Source organism: Castor canadensis, chromosome 8, assembly GCF_047511655.1.
Source record: "Castor canadensis chromosome 8, mCasCan1.hap1v2, whole genome shotgun sequence".
NCBI classification, from domain to species: Eukaryota; Metazoa; Chordata; class Mammalia; order Rodentia; family Castoridae; genus Castor; species Castor canadensis.
The window spans coordinates 89,973,148-89,992,408 of NC_133393.1; the positions used below are offsets into that span (position 1 = coordinate 89,973,148).

Genomic DNA, 19,261 nt, shown 5'->3' on the forward strand with positions numbered 1-19,261 from the left:
ACCACTGAGTTACATTCCCAACCCAGTATATTCTTTTTGTTTATAATCAGTACTTAATCATCCTCAACTCAGCACCCCTCTGTTTTGCTTGTAAACAGAAAAAAACCGCTTAATTCCTTTGTAAACTGACAATAGAGCGCCTTTGTTTTTTTTTTTTGTTGTTGTTCTTGTTTTTAATGAGACAGAGTCTTGCTATGTAGCCCAGGATGGCCTTAAATTTGCTATTGTGCTTCTACCTCCCAAGTACTGGTATTATAGTTGTGTACTACCATGTTGGGCTTGTCTTTTTATTTTTTTTTTCTATTATAGGAAAGATAAGTGGCAACTGAAGGTACTGTGGTGACCTGAGCTGTCAAACACTTTCCAGATTGCTTTTGCATAGTTGGGAGATCCCATGGCCACAAGCATCCATAGCCCTTGGAAACATGCTATTATTGTCTTTTGTTTTTAAACTTCATACTGAAGTCCCTTGTCACTAAAACTTGGCTCACCTTCCTTTTCTGATAGTTAGTATGTATATAGACAAGTTAGACTATGAGAGCAGCCAAAATTTAGCAAAATGAAGAAAGGTCAACCATCTGTGGAGAAGAAACTATATAATATAAAGCAATGCCAAAAGTAAATTCTTCTTGATCTGTTGCTAGTAGGAATATTTATTTTAGCATTTCCCCAGTGCCAGTGCTCTTACCAGTTTTATGAAAACAAGCATGAACTATCAAAACAATGGAATTTTCTACTCAAGTCCTACTGAATTGTGTTCTCCATTAATTAATTAGATTATTCTATTTATTCAAATTAATATTATCTCTCCTAAAAGAAAAAAAAATGGACGCTGGATACTAGTGGCTCATTCCTATAATCCTAGCTACTCAGGAGGCAGAGATCAGGAGGATCACCGTTCAAAGCCAGTCCTGGGCAAATAGTTCTAGATACCCTATCGCAAAAATACTCAACACAAAAAAGGGCTTGTGGAATGGCTCAAGTGGTAGAGTGCCTAGCAAGAGCAAGGCCGAGTTCAAACCCTAGTACCACCAAAAATTAAAAAAATGGAGAGGAAATTTAAAATTCATTTAATGAACTAGAGGCCTTCAATCATTGTTCTGAGAGAAGACCCTTTCTTTAAGAAATTCAGCTGGAAGTGGTGGTATAAACCTGTAATTCCAGCACTCTGGAGGCTATGGCAGGAGGTCTGTGAGTTTGAGGCTAGCCTAGACTACATATCAAGACCCTGTCTCAAAACAAAACAAAAATCACAAAATTCTTCCAAGAATTTTAACTTTCTCTGTTCTGAGCTCATAGAAGCACAGGTAAAGATTAGTGTTTTCAAAGGGGGAAAAGGAAGGGTAAGTTCCTGTTCTCTCATAGGTAGTTCAGTAACTCACTTGGAGTGGAAGTGAAAGAATAGGCCAAGAGAAGGTAAGAGTGAGAAGAAAAGGAATTAGTGGTGACTAAAAAGGAAGCCACATCTTTTTTTCCAAGAGGAAAAGCAGCACAGCTTGGCAGGAGGCTGCTGCTTTGCCGTTTCTAGGACTGGCTGGCTTGAGAGGTGATGGGGTTCAGGAGGGTGGGCAGGCTTAGCTTCTAATAAGAAAAATCAAATGAAAGCTTGTTATTGGCCAAGCTTTAAGGGAGCATATGGCCATGAAATGTTTGGACATGTGGTGGTAACTGATGAAGCAGGTGGTGACATCAGGAAGAGAGGGACTGGGCAAAGAATGTAACTCTAGAAAACAATTTCATGTCACCTGTCCAATGCAGACTATTATGAAAACTGAAGCCTATTGTTTCCAAAGAATCTTGTTAAAGCTGAGACCTTCTTGAGAAGAGAACCAGGTAACTAAATGGGAGCCCTCTGTTTTTTTTTTTTAAGAATTTTTATTTCTCTATGATAAAAGGAGACTGAATTGGTAATGAGAACGTGCTTTTTGGTTTTGTTTATTTAATTAAGTAATTTATTATTTATTTTTGGGACAGGGCTTCACTATGCCTTGGCTGGCTTGGAACTTGCTATGTAGCCCAGGCTGGCCTGGAACTCACGAAGCTCCTGGCTTCCTTTCCCTGAGTTCTAGGATTATAGGTGTGCACCACCATGTCCACTGTATTTTCTTCTTTTTTTTTTTGGTGGGCCTGGGGTTTGAACTCAGGGCTTTTGCTTGCAAAACAGGTGCTGTACCACTTGAGCCACATTTCCAGTCCATTTTGCTTTAGTTATTTTGGAGATGGGGGTCTCACGAAATATTTGCCTGGACTAGCCTTGAACCATAACCCTCTGTATCTCAGTCTCCCAAGGAGCTAGGATTACAGGCATGAGCCACTAGCACCTAGCTCTGTGTGTTTTCTTATTTTTTGACTGAGCCATCTTCCTACGGTAGCATCACATTATAGTATGCACCACCATGTCCAGTGTATTTTCTTTTTTTGGTGGGTCTGGAGTTTGGAAGGCCTTGTGCTTGCTAGGGAGACATTCCATCACTTGAGCCACACCCCCACCCCTTTTTTGCTTTATTTTTCAGATAAGGGCTCCCATTTTTATCTGTGGCTGGCCTCAGATAGTAGACCACTGGCCTCTGAGGTAGCTGGGATTACAAATGTAAGCCACGATGCCTAGTCTTTGTTAGACTAGTGAGAAAGACACTAGGGGAGCCTCCTTTGATTAGGGTATAATGTGGCTTGAGGTGAGATTTTGTCAGTTCATAGGATTCTGCAGATACATTAAGACATCATTCATACATGGAAAAAAACAAAAATGGAGTCCTCTGCAACAGCTCTGTGTTATTCAGTTTGTTTGAATGTACATCTAACACAAAGAATGGTGTGTTTAGCTGGGTGCCGGTGGCTCATGCCTGTAGTCCTAGCTATTCAGGAGGTAAAGATCAGGAGGATATTGGTTTGAAGCCAGTATGGGCAAACAGTTTGAAAATACCTACCACAAAAAAAAAAGGCTGGTGAAGTGGCTCAAACTGTAGGCCCTGAGTTCAAACCCCAGTACTGCAAAAAAAAAAATAAATAAATAAAAAAAAATTAAAAAATGGTGTTTTGCTGCAAGCTGTCAACAAGAACCAAGTAGCAGGAAGATACCTAGAAAGCTGAAATCTGTTCTTCAATTTCCTGTTCCTTGAAAAACAAATATGACATAAACAGTAAGGATAATGCAACTGATTCCCCCATTAAAGGGCTCAACTGACCTGTGGCTGGGCAGGAGATGGGGCATCAGGGTGCTGGATGAGGATCTGACTCTGCTCTGGACGGGCTGTCACCATGGTGCTGGCAGTACCCACTACCATTCCACAACCACCATTGATTGAGGAGACTTGGTGAGTTAGGGTGGCTTTTAGTCTCTGTGAGGAAAGATTTAAAAAAAAAAGCTTGTCAAGGGTGAGATTCTATTATAGGTGAGACGGATGGGCTTAGACTTGATTACTGACCTAACAGATAGTTAAAATTTCCACTCCAATTTTCTTTTAACGGAGGAATTAAAAGAAAATGACAGGGAGAGAAAATGCACCTGGATCCCTAAAATGCCTACTCTGTTCCCTGGCTATCATCCTGGGCACAGTTGGGGGCTGAGGGTTGTTGAAGCAATAGAGTCCAGATGAAAGCTCTCTCCTGGAACCCAGCCAGTTGCTGGGTACGCAGCTATTCACCTCTTGGCCAGCTCCCCTGCCCACTAACCCACCCTCCATCTGTCACCCTGGAACTAAAATGGCAAGTGTTCCATTCCAAACAATCTGTGCTGCTTGTTTTCGCTGCCATGGTCTATGTACCAGGCTCTAAAGGTGGGGAGAGAAGATGAGAATCATGAATCAGGGTCTTTTCCAAGCCCCACAGTAGGGTGTCCTTAGCTTTCACGAGCCCCAGAAGATCTTTTGCTCAGCTCACTTGAAAAACCTAGACTGATAACCATTTCTTTCAGAAGGGCGAACATTACCCCAGGCTGGGATGTACTCACCATCTTGGCTTCTGATGGCATAGGGTGGCCAGAGGGAGAAATGGAGCCACTGCTATTAACTGGTGGACCAGGGATTCCAGGAATGTTGGGCACCATGGACACAGGTCTGGCCAGCTGATCAAGAAAAGGACCAAAAACCAGAAGGAGACATAATACTATTGGTTTTCCAAAATGAAGTGCTTCTGAGATTAATATGCCAGGGTCTGTTCTGTGCAACCTGCCTTTAGGGCATGCTGGGACAGTTTGGGAAATACCATCACCTATGGAGCATCACAGGATAGGAGATCTAATCCTTCACTGCTGGGACAATTTCTATGGAAAAGGCTGGGGCTGTATCTTGAAGAAAGTAGTGAGCAATTTGGGAGAAGCTATGTGCCAAGTGAAATCAACCAATCAGCAGAGCTGGCAAGATCAATTCCTAGACTAGGAGCCAATTGTCCAGATGAGTCTTTGTTTAGTGCTCCACAGTGCTGGATTGGCAGAGGTTACCAAGAGTTTGGGCAGGCTATCACGCTCAGCTAATATAGACTAGAGCCCACATTTCTCCAGGGCCCTCTGTTTCTGAACATTCAGGTGGAAGAGAGGGATTAGTGTGTTGGTAGGGTTGGCTGCCCCAACTATAGAACTCACCGATATAACAGAAGGCATCTGTACTGGAGGCCCTGGAAGCACAGGCATGGTCTGTCCATTAGCAAGATGCATGACAAGAGGGAGGGAGCCAGTAGGAGACCTACAAGGAGACATGAAGTAAAATGCTCACAATACAGATCTTTTGCCTATGGGTCTTCCATAATTAGAGCAGATTTTGTAGTCTTCTGTAGTTAGGGAAGGTATAGAGCAGCACTATAAAATCTTGACACCCTCTTTGAGATGGGAAAAACAGATGGAGAGAAATGACAGTCTGTTCTTTTTCCTTCTCTCTTCTCCTCTCCCTTCCCCTCCCCTTCCTTCCCCTTCCCTCCCCTCTCCTCTCCTTTTCTTTTTTTTTCCCCTGAGGAGCTGGGGGTCAAACCAAGAGCCTTGGACATGCTAGGCAAAGCACACTGCCACTGAGCTACACCCTCAGCCTGGCGAAATCTTTATACCTTGAAAATTAAGCAAACTCAATGGGTAGAGAGCTAATCCCATTATGGGTTTAGAGTTAAACATCCCATCACTGATATGTATAAGTCTTGCTTTAGGCAAAAAAGAGAAGGAACAAAGTTGTCATTTTGCAAAGATGAATTATGTTATACAGTGGTCAAATCAGAGTAAGTTTCTCTTGTTTCTTTCCATGTTTTATTCTCCTTCCCCAAAAAGAAGTTATCCTTTTTTATTTTTCCTAGTGGGTCCAGAGAATAAGTTTTAAGAAGCTGATATCTGACAGCCTCTTAACCCATGGGGACTTGGGGTAGAAATTTAAGTCATCCCATCAGGAAACCTGTATAGGCCATCCCAGGAGTGAAGATAACTAAACAAAATTAGAGATGTAAAGACAAAAAAACTTAACTAGGGGAAGCACTAGTTTCAAAAAGATGACGTAATGGGTTCTAGCCTTTAATTCAGTCTGTAGGATATCAAACTGAGAATTCAATATATTTCCTGATCTGGCTTCCACCACTATGATGAATTTCCTATAGTTTTAAGGATTCATCTTTTTATATTACAAAAGTATTAAACCCTCAAATTATGAATGCATTACTCTTTCCCTCCATCAAATATTGCTTGTCTAGTAAAAAAGGTAAATATTCTGTATATATGTATATATGTATGTGTGTATATATGTGTGTATTTTTGGTGGAACTGGGGTTTGAACTCAGGGCCTTCCACTTACTAGGCAGGTGCTCTACCACCTGAGTCACTCCATGAGCCCTTTTTTATGATGTTTTTTTTCGAGATAGGGTCTCAAACTATTCGCTCAGGGCTGGATTCCAATTGTGATTCTCCTGATCTCTGCCTTCTGAGTAGCTAGGATTACAGGCACTGAGCTTTTATTTTGAGACAGGGTCTTGCTATGTAGTCCAGGCTGGCCTTAAACTCATGATCCTCCTGCCTCAAACTTCTGAGTGCTGGGATTATAATGTGCTACCACACCCATATGGAAAATTTTATTTTGAGAAACAATCTCAACAATTCATTTTCCTTGAGTATGCAAAAATAGTTCCTGGAGTCAGGTATGGTGGTGCACTTCTGTAATCCTAGCACTCAGGAGGCAGAGGCAGGAGAATGCAGAGTTTGAGTTCAGCCCTGGCTACATGCTGGGACCCTGTCTCAAAAAGCTAAAACTAACACACCACCAACAAAACAGTTCACATTTCATTAAATAATTTCATGAGACAGAAACAGATTTAAGCTTCACGTATCTCTCTACTCTCTTTACTTACCCAATTTGCCTGCTGGATGGTGGAGCCTGTGTGATGACGGAGGTTGGGGAGGGAAGGGTTGGATGAAGTGGATCATAGCCTAAGTGGAGAGGCAGGGAGCCAGGACGTACAATGGTGGGTGTGGGGGTAGAGATCACAACAGGCTTTGGGGCAACCTCCTAGGAAAAAGAGACCAACAGATCAAAAATGCTTTAAGGACTGCTTATAGGAAAATACATAGCTGGTAAAATTTAGTATGGATTTATTGAAAAGAGCAAAACAGTCACTTATGTAATTCATGACCTGATTCCATCATAATCATGCACCTATACTTCACTCACTCATTCAGTAGGAATGCTGATTTAAGATCTCTTAGCTACAGAGTAGCTGTAATTCCAGCTACTCTGGAGGTGGAGATCGGAAGGACCATGGTTCGAGGCTAGCCTGGGCAAAAAAGTCAGCAAGACCCCAAAACAAGCCAGGTATGGTGGTATTTGCCTATAATCCCAGCTACACAGACAGCCTAGGTAGGAGGATTGCAGTCTGAGATTTTTGCCTCAAGCAAAAACGTGAAACCCCATGAAAAATAACTAAAGCAACAAAGGGCTGTGGTGTGTGGCTAACGTAGTAGAGGACTTGCCTAACAAGCAGGAGGCCTTGAGTTCAAACCGCAATACCACGCGCGCGCACACACACACACACACAAATCTCTTAGCTATCTCTTTTTCAAGGATGATGGCTATGTAAATGAGATGACAGTTGGACAATCACTTAAAATCTTTGGAGATGCACTATAGTACCATATGAATTCTAGGGACTGTTATGATTTTTCACAGTCTAGATACTCTCATTCTAAACTTGATGCTCATATGTCCTCTGACCTCCAAAGGGAAAAGGCAGGCAGGTATTCTGGTGATAAGGGCAACCCAGTATACTTCTCCTATAGACTCCTTAAAAAAAAGGGCTATGGAAACTTTAAGCATCCCTAGACAGTCTCTAAGCCTTGGTTGCTGAAAGAAATATCCCATGGGATGCTGTAATGTTTACAGATACATTGAGAAGTTATCAAATCAAATTTGGAGGCAGGTAAGATGGAGGTATGATGTTCTATCCACAGTGAATGTTAAAATTAACCACTAGTAGAGAAGTAGAGATTGGAGGAAACATAAGGGGGCTTCTGAGGTTCTGATAGTATCTGTTTTTCATCTGGTGCTGGCTACTATAGGCTATTAATTTTGTGAAAATTCAGTGAGCTATATACTTACAATTTATGTACTTTTCTGCATGCATACTATACTTCAACAAATTCCATTACAAAGTATTCTTTAAAAATAATGATTGTTGCTGGGTGCTGGTGGCTCATGCCTGTAATTCTAGCTACTCAGGAGGCAGAGATCAGGAGGATCACAACTTGAAGCCAGCCTGGGCAAATAGTTTGTAAGACTCTATCTCAAAAAAACTCTTCACACAAAAAGGGTTGGTGGAGTGGCTAAAGGTGTAGGCCCCGAGTTCAAACCCAATACTGGGGAAAAAAAAAAAAAAAAGATTGCCACCCAACACAAAAAAGGGCTGGCAAAATGGCTTAAGTGGTAGAGCACCCGCTTAGGAAGACTGAGGCTCTGAGTTCAAACCCAGCACCACAAAAAAAAAAATTGTTAAGTTAGATGCCAGTGGCTCACACCTGTAATACTAACTACTTAAAATGCTGAGACCAGGAGGATCATGGTTGGGGGCCAACCCAGGCAAATAGCTCTCAAGATCCAAAATAACCAGAGCAAAATGAATTGGAGGCATGGCTCAAGTGGTAGAGCTCCTGTTTTATAAGTGCAAAGCCCTGAGTTCAAGTCCCAGTCCCACAAAAAAAAAAATCAGGGAGAGACCATTTTCAGCACTCCAGATTTTCCTCTATCCATTCCCAATTCATGCACTTCATGAGAAGTACACACTATTCTCTTTTTTGCCTCCCCTCTCATCCCTGCTCCCCATTTCTTATTTTTTTTCTTGAGACAGGGTCTTGCTGAGTTGCTCCAGGCTAGTCTCAAACTCCTGGCCTCAGATGACTTTCCCACTTCAGACTCCTGAATAGCTGGAAATATAGACCCCTACTCACTACCATGCCTTGATTAGCAAACACTATTCTGAGTTCTATATCTAAATAATTTTGCCTTTTTTTGCCTCTTATGTAAATGGAATCATATAGTATGTACTTTTGCATCTGGCTAGCTTTTTTTGTTTTTTTGGTGGTACTGTAGTTTGTACTCAGGTCCTCATGCTTGCTTGGCAGATGCTCTTACCACTTGAGCCACTCTGCCAGCACTTTTTTTGTGATAAGTTTTTTTGAGATACGGTTTCATGAACTATTTGCCCAGGCTGGCTTCAAATTACGATCCTCCTGATCTCTGTCTCATGAGTAGCTACGATTTCAGGTGTGAACCACCAGTACTTAGCCTAACTTTTTTTTTTTTTTTTGCAGTACTAGGGCTTGAACTCAGGCCCTTTACCTTGAGTCACTCCACCAGCCCTATTTTTATGAAGGGTTTTTGAGATAGGGTCTAGTGCACTATTTGTATGGGCTGGATTTGAACTGCGATCCTCCTGATCTTTGCCTCCTGAGTAACTAGCATTATAGGCCTGAGCCACGGGTACCCGGCTGGCTTAACTTTTTTTTGTTGTTGTTCAATATGTTTGTGAGATTTGCCTATATTACTGTGTAATCATGAATTCACTCACTTTTTTTTTCTTTCTTTGACTTTCTTCCCTGCAAGTGCTGGGAATCAAATCCAGGGCCTTGCACCTGCTGCTAGGCAAGCACTTTACCACTAAGCTACATCCCCAGCCCACTTTGTTCTTTTTTTAATGCCATGTCGTATTCCAATTCAGAAATAAAGTAGAATTTGTTGGAGGCATGGTTCATGGGGTAGATACTTGTTTAGCAAGCACAAGGCCCTGAGTCCAAAGACCCAGTACTGCCAAAAGAAAACAGAAAAAGAAAACTATCAGTATTTATTCTGTTTATGCTGGGATTGAATCAGGACTTTGTGCATGCTAAGCAAGTACTCTGTCTTCACCTCCCACAACTTATTTATTCGCTTTGGTTGATGGAAATTTGGAATGATTCCAGGTTTTTTTTTTTTGGCTCCTTATTAAGAACATTGCTATGAACATTCTTCTTTTGCTAGACATACACACTAATTTATATTACACTTGGAAGTAGGAATTCTGGGTGAGAGGATAGGTATGATTTATACAAATCTTCTAAATAACTAACATTTCTTTTGAGTCAGATGTAGTAGCACATACTTTATTGGGATTACAAGTAGCCAGTTTTTGGGCTACACAGCCAACATACTACCCACCCCCCGCCAAAAAATCAAACCAAAAACCCACCCCATTCCCTAAATACAGTCAATCCTCCTCTTACACTATTTATGAATCAAAAACATTTGGGATGACTCCTGGCACAGAGTTTTACCTTCTCCTTCAGTGGTGGGGAACAGGGACTAGAGGCAGGACTGTCAGGTGGGGATGAGTCTACCTCCACTGGTTCTTCTTCTTTGATTTTGATGTCTGGTGTGGAAGGCAGAGACATGTCAAGGGGCCCAGAAGCACCCTGTTATGAAAGAGAGTGAACAGAGTTCATGATTCTCTTTGGGTTGAATCCTGTATCTCTGCATTTAGAAGATGAGGGCATATTCTCTAGGCTGTTCAGCTCCTGGTGAAAGCACTGAACTGAAGTCAAGGAAATGTGGGCCCTATGCTTTATGTGTAATTCTGGCCAAATCACTTTATCTCCTGAGGCTTCTGTTTGCCTAACCATAAAATGAAGATAATATCAGTTGTAAGCAAATACTTATAAAAACCTGGAAACAAACAAACAGAAGAGATGTCATTTAAATTCAAACAGATATTACAACTGTAACTTTTTTTTTCAAGAAAGCAAAATGATCCCTGCTTATTCCCAACCAGTTCTGTTGGCCATTGTAGAGCTGTCAATATGTTCTCTGCCAACCAAAATGACTGGGTTACCCAATTATCAAAAGCAAACGAAGACAAACTGGCTATTAAAATACTGCAAATAAGATAACAAAGATCTTTTCTCAGGAAAATGTCATGCTGGATGGTGACAGCACTTCAAAATCTGGGGCTGGAGGTTAGTCAGTTCAGGCAGATAGCATTTTGGGGATAACAGAAAAAGAAAAGGCAGAGCATCTGATCAGTGAAAGAAATGGGACTTGGTTTTAGGAGCAGGACTGGAGAAACCAGAAAGTAAAGAGAGTACTTTCTTGGCAATGGTGCAGTCACCTCACAGAAATGTGGAGCTGTAAATAGCTTTGCAGGGAACAGTAAACCATCTGAGATAACAGCTCTGACAGTGCTCCATGACAGGAGGCTTGGCACTGCAGTTCAGTTTCATGACAAAGTGGATCCTTTGTTCTATTCTTCCCATATCCTAGGTTTCTTGGTGAAAGAGGAGTCTGTTTTTAACTTCTTCCCTTGCTGTCTTAATCCCTAGAGGCCTTCTGGGTGGCTGGCTGAGTAAACTAATCTGGTATCTACTATGTTAAAGACAGTAGTAATGGCTCTTTCTTCCCAATCTGATGAGGGTGAGCAACAGCAATGATAGTTTCATTTCTACCTCACTTTTTCTTCATTGCTAAGATAACAGAGCCAACTTAGCTACTTCTGAGATCTCTGAAGTTATACAGATTGGTGGAAAGGAGAGACCTCTAAGTAAATACAACCAAATGTTTAAAATTCCCAAGGGGCATCTCCTAGAAAAGTGTGGTTCAGGAAAGTTTCAGGCTCATTAAACACTCCTGGAGACAATCTTCCACTATGTCTGTACTTCTCATCAAGGCAAGGTAGGGACCACCCTTGGACCGGTAGGAAGAAACATCAAGGGATGCTCACTGAGGAAAAAGCCTGACCGAGTATAAACTGGCCTCCCAGAAGTATCAACTGAACTAACATGGCAGTGGGAAAGACTTGAAGCTTTTAAAGGGAGGCTATTTTTTAAAAAAAATTTGCCTATGAAGAGTTTGGTATAAAAATTTCTCACATCTTGTGGAAACAATCTGTTATGTTTTATTTTGTTTTGAGGGAAAGAGGAAATAGCAAGGGAGGTGAGGTAGGGATGCTATAGGTAAAATTATGCCACATAAGTTGAGGTAATTGAGAGACGAGAAACCTGGGTTTCTAAAGGAAAAAGAATGGCTACAAGACTGTGGCTAGTTCTGTCACTTGAAAGTAGAACCACAAGCCACGCATGGTGGCACATGCCTGTAATTCTAGTGCATTTGAGGCCACATAGCAAGACCTTGTTTCACAAAAAAAAAAGAAATGAAAATGAAACTATAAATATACTGAGTTTCCCTGCTTCCTTTTATTTATTTATTTTAAAAATATTATTCTTTTATATGGAACGCTTCACAAATTTGCATGTCATCCTTGCGCAGGGGCCATGCTAATCTTCTCTGTATCGTTCCAATTTTAGTATCTGTGCTGCCGAAGCGAACACCCCTGCTTCCTTTTAGTTAAAGGGAAATAGCATGTAAACAAACTCATAGAAAGCTAGGAAACTTGGAGGGAATGCCAATGTTAAAGATACTTTATCCTGCATTCCTAGAATTTAAGCTGGATAGAAAAGTCAGGTGTAACTTTTTTTTTTTTTTATGGAACTGGGATTTGAACTCAGGGTTTTGCACTTGCGAAGGAGGCACTCTACTACTTGACCCACACCTCTAGTCCGGCTTAACTATTTTGATTTACTTGCCATCTTCTTCTTAGAAGGAAAGAAATCTCATGGAAATTTTTTCTTATGTCCTGGGTTTTCTATATTCTGATGGGATTCCGTGCCTCACCATACCATGCAACTGTGAAGTAATGTGTTAAAATATATATTTTGGGATACAGATATTGCAATATTTTCTGAATTATTATGCAATATGGACCTGATTTTAAATAGCAATGAACAATCCAGAATTCTAATTGTAAGTAAACTTTGATATTTCTTTTTTTTTTTTTTTTTGAGACAGGATCTCACTGTGTAACTTGCTATGTAGTCAATCCTCCTGCATTAGCTTCCCAAGTGCTGGGTTTATGGGATTACATGCACACACCACCACACCCAGCTTGATCTTTCCAGTTTTCTTTTTTTCTTCATTTATTCATATGTGCATACATTGTTTAGGCCATCTTTCCCCACTGCCTCACCCCTCTCCTTCTACCCCCATACCTCCCTCGCTTTCGGGCAGAACCTATTCTGCCCTCTTTCTCCAATTTTGTTGTCTTTCCAGTTTTCTTTTCCCCACAAATTCTTTATTCCATGGGAAATTTTTTCTTTTAACTCTGTTTCTTCAACAATTTCCTCTAGTCTTTCAAACTAAAGAATTCTCTAGGGATGTGGAATATATAGAAGATAAAACCAGAATCACAGCACCTCAGGACTGAAAGGAAGTCCAACATTTTAATCCTTACTACAGTATCTTATTATTAAGTTATTAAGTGGCTACATATAACTGAATACACTTTGTGATAGTATCTATTTCTACTTAGTGCGCCTTCTTGTCCAAAAAACTAACTTAATCCCCTTTTTCTTTTTTTGTAGCCCAGCCTCACCTGGAACTTGCTATGTAGCCCAGGCTGGCTTTGGACTCCAGATCCTCCTGCTTCACTCCCTTCTTCCGAATGCTGGGATTACAGGCACTACTATGTCCAGTATGTAATCCCTCTTTTATATGAAAGCTCTTCAATTATTTCAAGTCTTCAAGTATTATTCATACTAAATCTCTTTTCCAAGAAAAATGTCTTCAATTTATTGAACTGTTTTTGAAGCGACATAATTTATAGTTCAGGATGGTGAATATCCTGGCTGATCTCCTTTGAAAGGCATTACAAACATTCTTTGTTAACTATAATGCCCTGAATAGTGCTAGAAAGCTACCTGAAGTAAAAACCACATATACTGAAACAAAGAAGAGAAGAAATTCAACAAATGTTGGCTAGCTGAATGAAAAAAAAATAATCCAGGTGAAAAGTCTGATCTGTCCAGAAAAAAAGGGGGACTTGGCAATAAACGTTACCTAACAAAGTTGGAGTATCTTTTATCTTCAATATATTCATAACATAAGTAATTTTAAAAATAGATTACTGAATTACCACCACCACTGGAAAACAGGAGGACTGATTCTTGGTGAAGACAGACCGGTGCTGATCTGAACCCTCCTAAAGATCTGGACGCCTGACTAGGATTAGTGAGTGTTGTTCAGTTTAATAGAACTGACTCCATAGTTTTTGTCTTTTAGCCAACTAAGCAAATTATACCAAGGCACAATGAAAATAGCTTAAGTCTATAGATCTAAATAACAGTTTTTTTCTTTTGTTTTATTTTTTTACAGAAGTCCCAGTCTTGCCTTTTTCTCATCCTCATCTGCTGCTTTCTTGAATTCATGTTCAAAAGAGCTAGCCAGTTCATTGAAGAGCCCCACCTCCTCGCAGTTCTTGAGAAATCTAGTCGGAGTAGGAGTTTGATCTGTAGACATGAAAAGAAAACTGTTTTAGTTCTGACTTTTTATTCTCCTATGTGGAGAATTTGCTTTCATTGAACTCTAGTAGGTAAAGGCTGGTGCTAGACCACCAGAGGGTGTCTGTGTTGTGTTGCCTCAAGGCCAGCAGTGGGAAGACAGGACAATGTTTTGTTGTGTAACTATTCACACACCCACCTTTCTCTCAGTCTGGTTTTCTTTCATTTATCCCCAAAGAAAGCACAATAAAACAAAACCACCACCTATGTAAGTGAAGTTTTGTGAAACCTCTACATTTGAAAATCAAATATGGTTAAGCAATGTTTTCTTTTTAAACTTACTCCCTGCTAGATGTGAAGTGAGTAGGAATAAGCAGAGGGATAAAATGTGATGAAGAGAAGAAACTGAGGATCAGATGGCTGAGTTTGCTTGTTAGAGCTACCAAATAAGAAGTGGTGCCTTGTTTTTCACTGAGTTGTGGGTCTATTACTTTCTGAAGGCATTCTAGGCAAATCCAGGAACTGGGGAGTAAGACAGCAATATCATGAGCTAGAAAAGGAAACTGCAAACAATAGGGCTCATTTCACAGAGACCTGGGCCCAGAGCAAATTCCGGAAGCCAGGATATTTGGATTTAGACTTGCCGGCCAAAATATCCCCACAGGGGCTGTGCAAATCTTTTCCTCAACACAGTGCCTTTGCTCCTAAGGACAGGAAGGCTCTTGATAATCCATGGGAACTTTTCAAGCAACTTGAATTTCAGATTTGAGCTTCTTTTTCCCCACCCTGCTTTTTTTAAAGTCAAATCTTGTTCCTTGATCCTACTTCTATTATGATGGTTTTCCTTGACATGCTAATCACCTCAAAGGTTCATCTTTTATCCTAAACAACTAGACAGAATAAAAGAAATAGAATAATGTTTAAATTATATATTTTTTGACACCACACTAATCTTTATTCTGGGCTGGGACACGAGCAAAGACACAGGCCAGTGACTTAGTCTTTTTCTCTAGTGTACAAGTTCTTGGTACAGTTCAGCATGGATTGCAGCTTATATTCTAACAGGTACCCATCCTAGGGGTGAGCATGCAGCAAAAGGGAGCATGGGGGAAGTACAGGATGAAGGCAAGGGAAGCAGAGGACAAGATCATCAGAGACCTGAGGTTTAAAACTGCTCCTGTAGTGTCATCAATTGGAAATAGTCCAGTGGGATTTTCCATGGAAACATTTTTAAAAATTTCAACAAAACCTCTTCTGAATTAGTGTTTATAAAAGTTACCACTACCTTCTAAAATAGTTTTAAAAGGTTCTGTGGAAGCTTTGGTTGGCTAATGATAAAGACACTTTCTCTCCATCCCGGAGCAAGAATAGTATCATCCTTTATGCTCACAGTGCTTTAGTAAGAGCACACAGAAAATCACAACTTAAGTGGAACAGGAAGGGTAGCTAAGGGCATAGCAATGGCAGGAGAGGGACTTCTTACCTTCAGCTGACTCTGGTTCCTGAACAAACAGCTTGAAAATATGTAAGAAAGCCCTGAGCCTGCTTTGATCATTACTAAGAAATCAGTAAGTGTTTACTGAATACATATGTGTTTTGGTGCTATACACATATACTTGGGTATATATTTGGGGGATGGGGAGGAGTACAGTTTAACTATATGACATGGATCTTTCCCTAGAGAATTAAGAGAATGTTTTCTAGTTAAGGAAATAAAACTAATATACCTAGATAGTATCATAGTATACAAAAATAAGTGCTATGTGAAATGGAGAATAAAATTATTATAGGAACTAAATGAAGGCACATTAACAACCAGAGTTGTTAGGAAAGATTTCAATAAGTGGGACTTAAGCTGGGCCTTAGATTGGTATTTAGATATGTACTTATGTGTATGTGTGTGTGTGTGTGTGTGTGTGTGTGTGTATATATATATATGATTTATTATAAACATTTACATATTTATTATATTTATGTAGATATACATGTATTTATAACCTGTGGCGGTAGATTGTAGACAGAGAACATCTGGAAGCTAAGAGGAGTAATGCAGGTAAAGGCATAAGAAAAGCAGGGTATGGTCATTGTGTATGGATGAGGAGAAAACAATATGTCTAGGTCAAAAGGTAACCATTTTATGTATGTAAGATGTATATAATGTTAGGGCTGGAGGTGTAGTAAAAGTCTGTGAAGGCTTAAAGTAAAAGAAAATAGGAAGATAACAACAAATTGTGATCTTCAGAACAGAATCCAGGGAAGACAGGCCTTTTAATAGTATGCAGGATGGATTACAGTGAGACTAGTCAAGGAGGCCAGCTAGGAGACTTTACAGGGAGGTAGCAGGAAGAATAAGAACATTGCAGTTTTGATAAGTGTTTCCCAAGTGCCCATGTGTTAAGGCTTGGTCCCTTGGTGCTATGGGAGGTGTTGGAACCTTTAAGAGCTGGGGACTAGTAGGAGGTTTCAGGTCACCACCGGCATGTCCTTGAAAGGAACTGTGGAACCCTGGTTTCTTTCTTTCTTTTTAGTGTTTCAGCCATTAGGAGAGTAGCTTTGCTTCATCATGCACTCCCTGCCATAATATGCTACCTCACCAGAGGCCAAAAGCAATAAGGTCAACCAACCAAGGACTGAAACCTCCAAAACTGAATAAAAATAAACCTTTCTCTTTATAAGTTGATTTGTGTCAGGTATTTATTACGGTGATGGAATGCTGACTAATACAAGGAAAAAACAGAACAGAGAGAATTTGGACAAAGAATAAAATGACTAAAGATTTTGAGAAAACTGGTATTAGTGAGTAACAAAAGAAAGAAGCAGCTAGGTGAGGTGGCACAGGAATGCAATAGCAGTACTCAGGAGGCTGAGGAAGGAGGATCTAAAGTTCCAGGCAAACTTGGACTGCACAGCGAACTCCTGTCTCAACAAACAAAACACACTTTTTTTTTTCCCCCTTGGGACTGTCTTTTAGCACATTCTATCACCAACCCTGGAGACTTGGCATAGACCCTTCCACCCATTTGGAAGAACCTTTCTAACTTGATAACCTTGCCCATATTATCTCTTTCAAAAACTTTCTAATTCCACTTAATACTTAATTCTCTAAGTATTCTTGCTATTTGTATTATTCACTTTTATTTGTCTGAAAATAATTTTTTTTCATGTATATATGCCCTGATTTAATATGTTTTACCCCACAGATACTTACACCCTACTCGTTTTTCCCTCAGACCTCAGTCTGGTTTTCTTAGGACTCATGATGATATTGTCCCCAGTCATCCTTTGCCCAGGAATTAAAAATCTACAAGTTCCTAGCAAAGTGTTTAGCATGTACAGATGTTCAATAAATATTGCTGAATTCATAAAGAATAAGAAATTTATAAGGGCAAGTCCCTTTTATCTTGTATATTTGTATGGAAAAAAGGTTCTATCTTACCATCTCCATGTCTAGGGAAGCATTTTGGCTAGTAGTACTTAAGAGAAATTGTGCTTTAATTGGTATTTAACTCATGTAACAACCACCATCCAAATACATTATAAATTAAATTTTAAGTTAAGCTTGCTTGGCTTGGGTTAAATCAGAACCTCTCATGGTATCAAAAGAAAAAGCCCACTTTGGCTGGGCACTGATGACTCACACATGTAATTCTAGCTATTGGGAGTAGGAGATCGGGAGGACTGCGATTTGAGCCAGTTTGGAAAAAATAGTTTGTGAGACCCATCCCTATCTCCAAAATAACCAGAGCAAACGGACTGGAGGTGTGGCTCAAGTGGGAGAGCGCCTGCTTTGCAAGTGCAAAGCCCTGAGTTCAAACCCCAGTTCCACCAAAAAAAAAAAAAAAAAAAGAAAAATCCTACTTTAGTTTGTATATCTAGCTGCAAATAGCACAACAAAACTCCTGCAGTTGCTAAGAGTGCTCCCTTGAGAACGGTGTATGGAAGCAAGACAATCTAAAACAACTGGAGAGGTTCCAGGTCACACAAATTCGCTTTGAAAAGTCCCACTGACTAAATGTCTTGTTTGTGTTTTGGAAATGTGCCCTCAACAGTGTCTGGGCTCACAAGGGAAGTTGAATTTATGAGCTGATAATCTGCCTGCTGGAGGAAAACTGACACCCAGTGGAAGAGAAGCAGCCAGGCTAGGTCTGCTTTTTTGTCTTCTTTTGTTCACCTCTTCATTGTGGATAGAAGAAATGTCAAAGGCATCTTTTGTCTGTAAATCTTCCAAAGTCTTAATAAACAGAAGGTAAGGAGGGAACAGAATGAAAAAAGCTAACATAAAGCCTTAACACACCTATCTTCTAAAACCACAGAACACAATCTTGTTATTAAAAAAGTGCAAGGCACGATAGAAACTTCGGAGCTCTTAGTGTTCTTTTCTCCAGATTAAATGCAAATCACATAAGGGCTCTTGATGGGAGAAGGGGAGAACAGCTCCCAGTATATCTGGTCCCTGGAATTAATCTTAACTGTATGGTGATAGCAAGACACGTGGCTTTTGGGGCAGCAAATACCTGCAATGATGACTGAGTCAGTTCGAGCTGGGCCAAATTTCAATGTCATTTCATGCTTGTGTTTGTGAACTGCCAGGTGGTCCTCGTTTGTAAATCTCTGAAATGAAACAGAAATGGAGATGTGAAAAAAGAGAGAAAACACCCTATCAATTCAGTGCCCTTTTAAAATGTCCTACGAAATGACTGCAATGAAGTTGTTCCCTAGAAAGAGGGAATTGAGAAGGAAATTGAAAAGAGAAAAGCAATGTTGGAAAAGGTGAGGAGATGGAGAAAAAGGCCCCAGAAAGCAGGAAGGAGAGGAAGAAGACCACAGTACCAACTGCTCAGTAATATAAGGTCCAAACAAGAGAAGCAGACAGATTGCTGGTGAAGTGGGGTACAGGCAGGAGGTCCAAATGAAAAAAAACCATTGAGACAAACTCATAGTAAACAAGGGAAAACAAATTTTAATAATAATAATAAAGAAAAAAGGAGGGAAAGGGTAGGCACTCATTGGTCATCACGAAAATAGGAAATTTCAGAACAAACCTCTCCATGGTGGGGCTGAATTGTACTATTTTATGAGAGGGCTAACAGGGAGATAAATTATGCAGGATTAGTAGAACCATTTAACTTCCTGGCCCCCACAGTGCTGCAGCAGGCGCTTGTGCAGCTATTTGGCTCGGGGTTTTAATAAGCCAGGATGGAGCTGTAGAGGACTGAGGCCCAATGGCCAGCAATAATGGCACATACCAGCCCCATTGGCCAAATGCTGTCTCCCCTCATCAGGCAAGCCCGCCTGGGCTCCAACAGCCATAAAGGGGCCAGTACAATGCGGCTGGCTGTATAATGGCAGAGTAAAAATGCAAGCAAAAAAAAATTTTCAGGGTAGGGAGGAGCCTGTAGGCAGGGTGAGGGAAGAGAAAAGGAGGTATCATAGAGATTTTATTTGTTT

The 19,261-nt window shown here is 40.5% G+C and overlaps 1 protein-coding gene and 2 non-coding genes across 7 annotated transcripts in view; all 3 read right to left on the minus strand.

Annotated features, from left to right (window-relative positions):
* Positions 1-19,261, minus strand: part of Atf7 (activating transcription factor 7) — a 90,907-nt gene that overhangs the window by 11,760 nt on the left and 59,886 nt on the right. For all 5 annotated transcript variants that reach the window (XM_074083492.1, XM_074083491.1, XM_020160304.2 and 2 more), the window contains 7 exons: positions 18,328-18,424; positions 13,704-13,822; positions 9,764-9,901; positions 6,313-6,470; positions 4,580-4,679; positions 3,950-4,063; positions 3,186-3,338 (listed from right to left, as the gene is read on the minus strand). In XM_074083492.1, coding sequence (XP_073939593.1) covers positions 3,186-3,338; positions 3,950-4,063; positions 4,580-4,679; positions 6,313-6,470; positions 9,764-9,901; positions 13,704-13,822; positions 18,328-18,424 — 879 coding nt within the window. The remainder of the gene's footprint in view (positions 1-3,185; positions 3,339-3,949; positions 4,064-4,579; positions 4,680-6,312; positions 6,471-9,763; positions 9,902-13,703; positions 13,823-18,327; positions 18,425-19,261) is intronic.
* Positions 302-431, minus strand: LOC141410588 (small nucleolar RNA SNORA44). The gene has a single exon (XR_012435429.1). It is a non-coding gene; the product is annotated as a small nucleolar RNA SNORA44 (small nucleolar RNA).
* On the minus strand, positions 11,703-11,809 carry LOC141426015 (U6 spliceosomal RNA). The gene has a single exon (XR_012451129.1). It is a non-coding gene; the product is annotated as a U6 spliceosomal RNA (small nuclear RNA).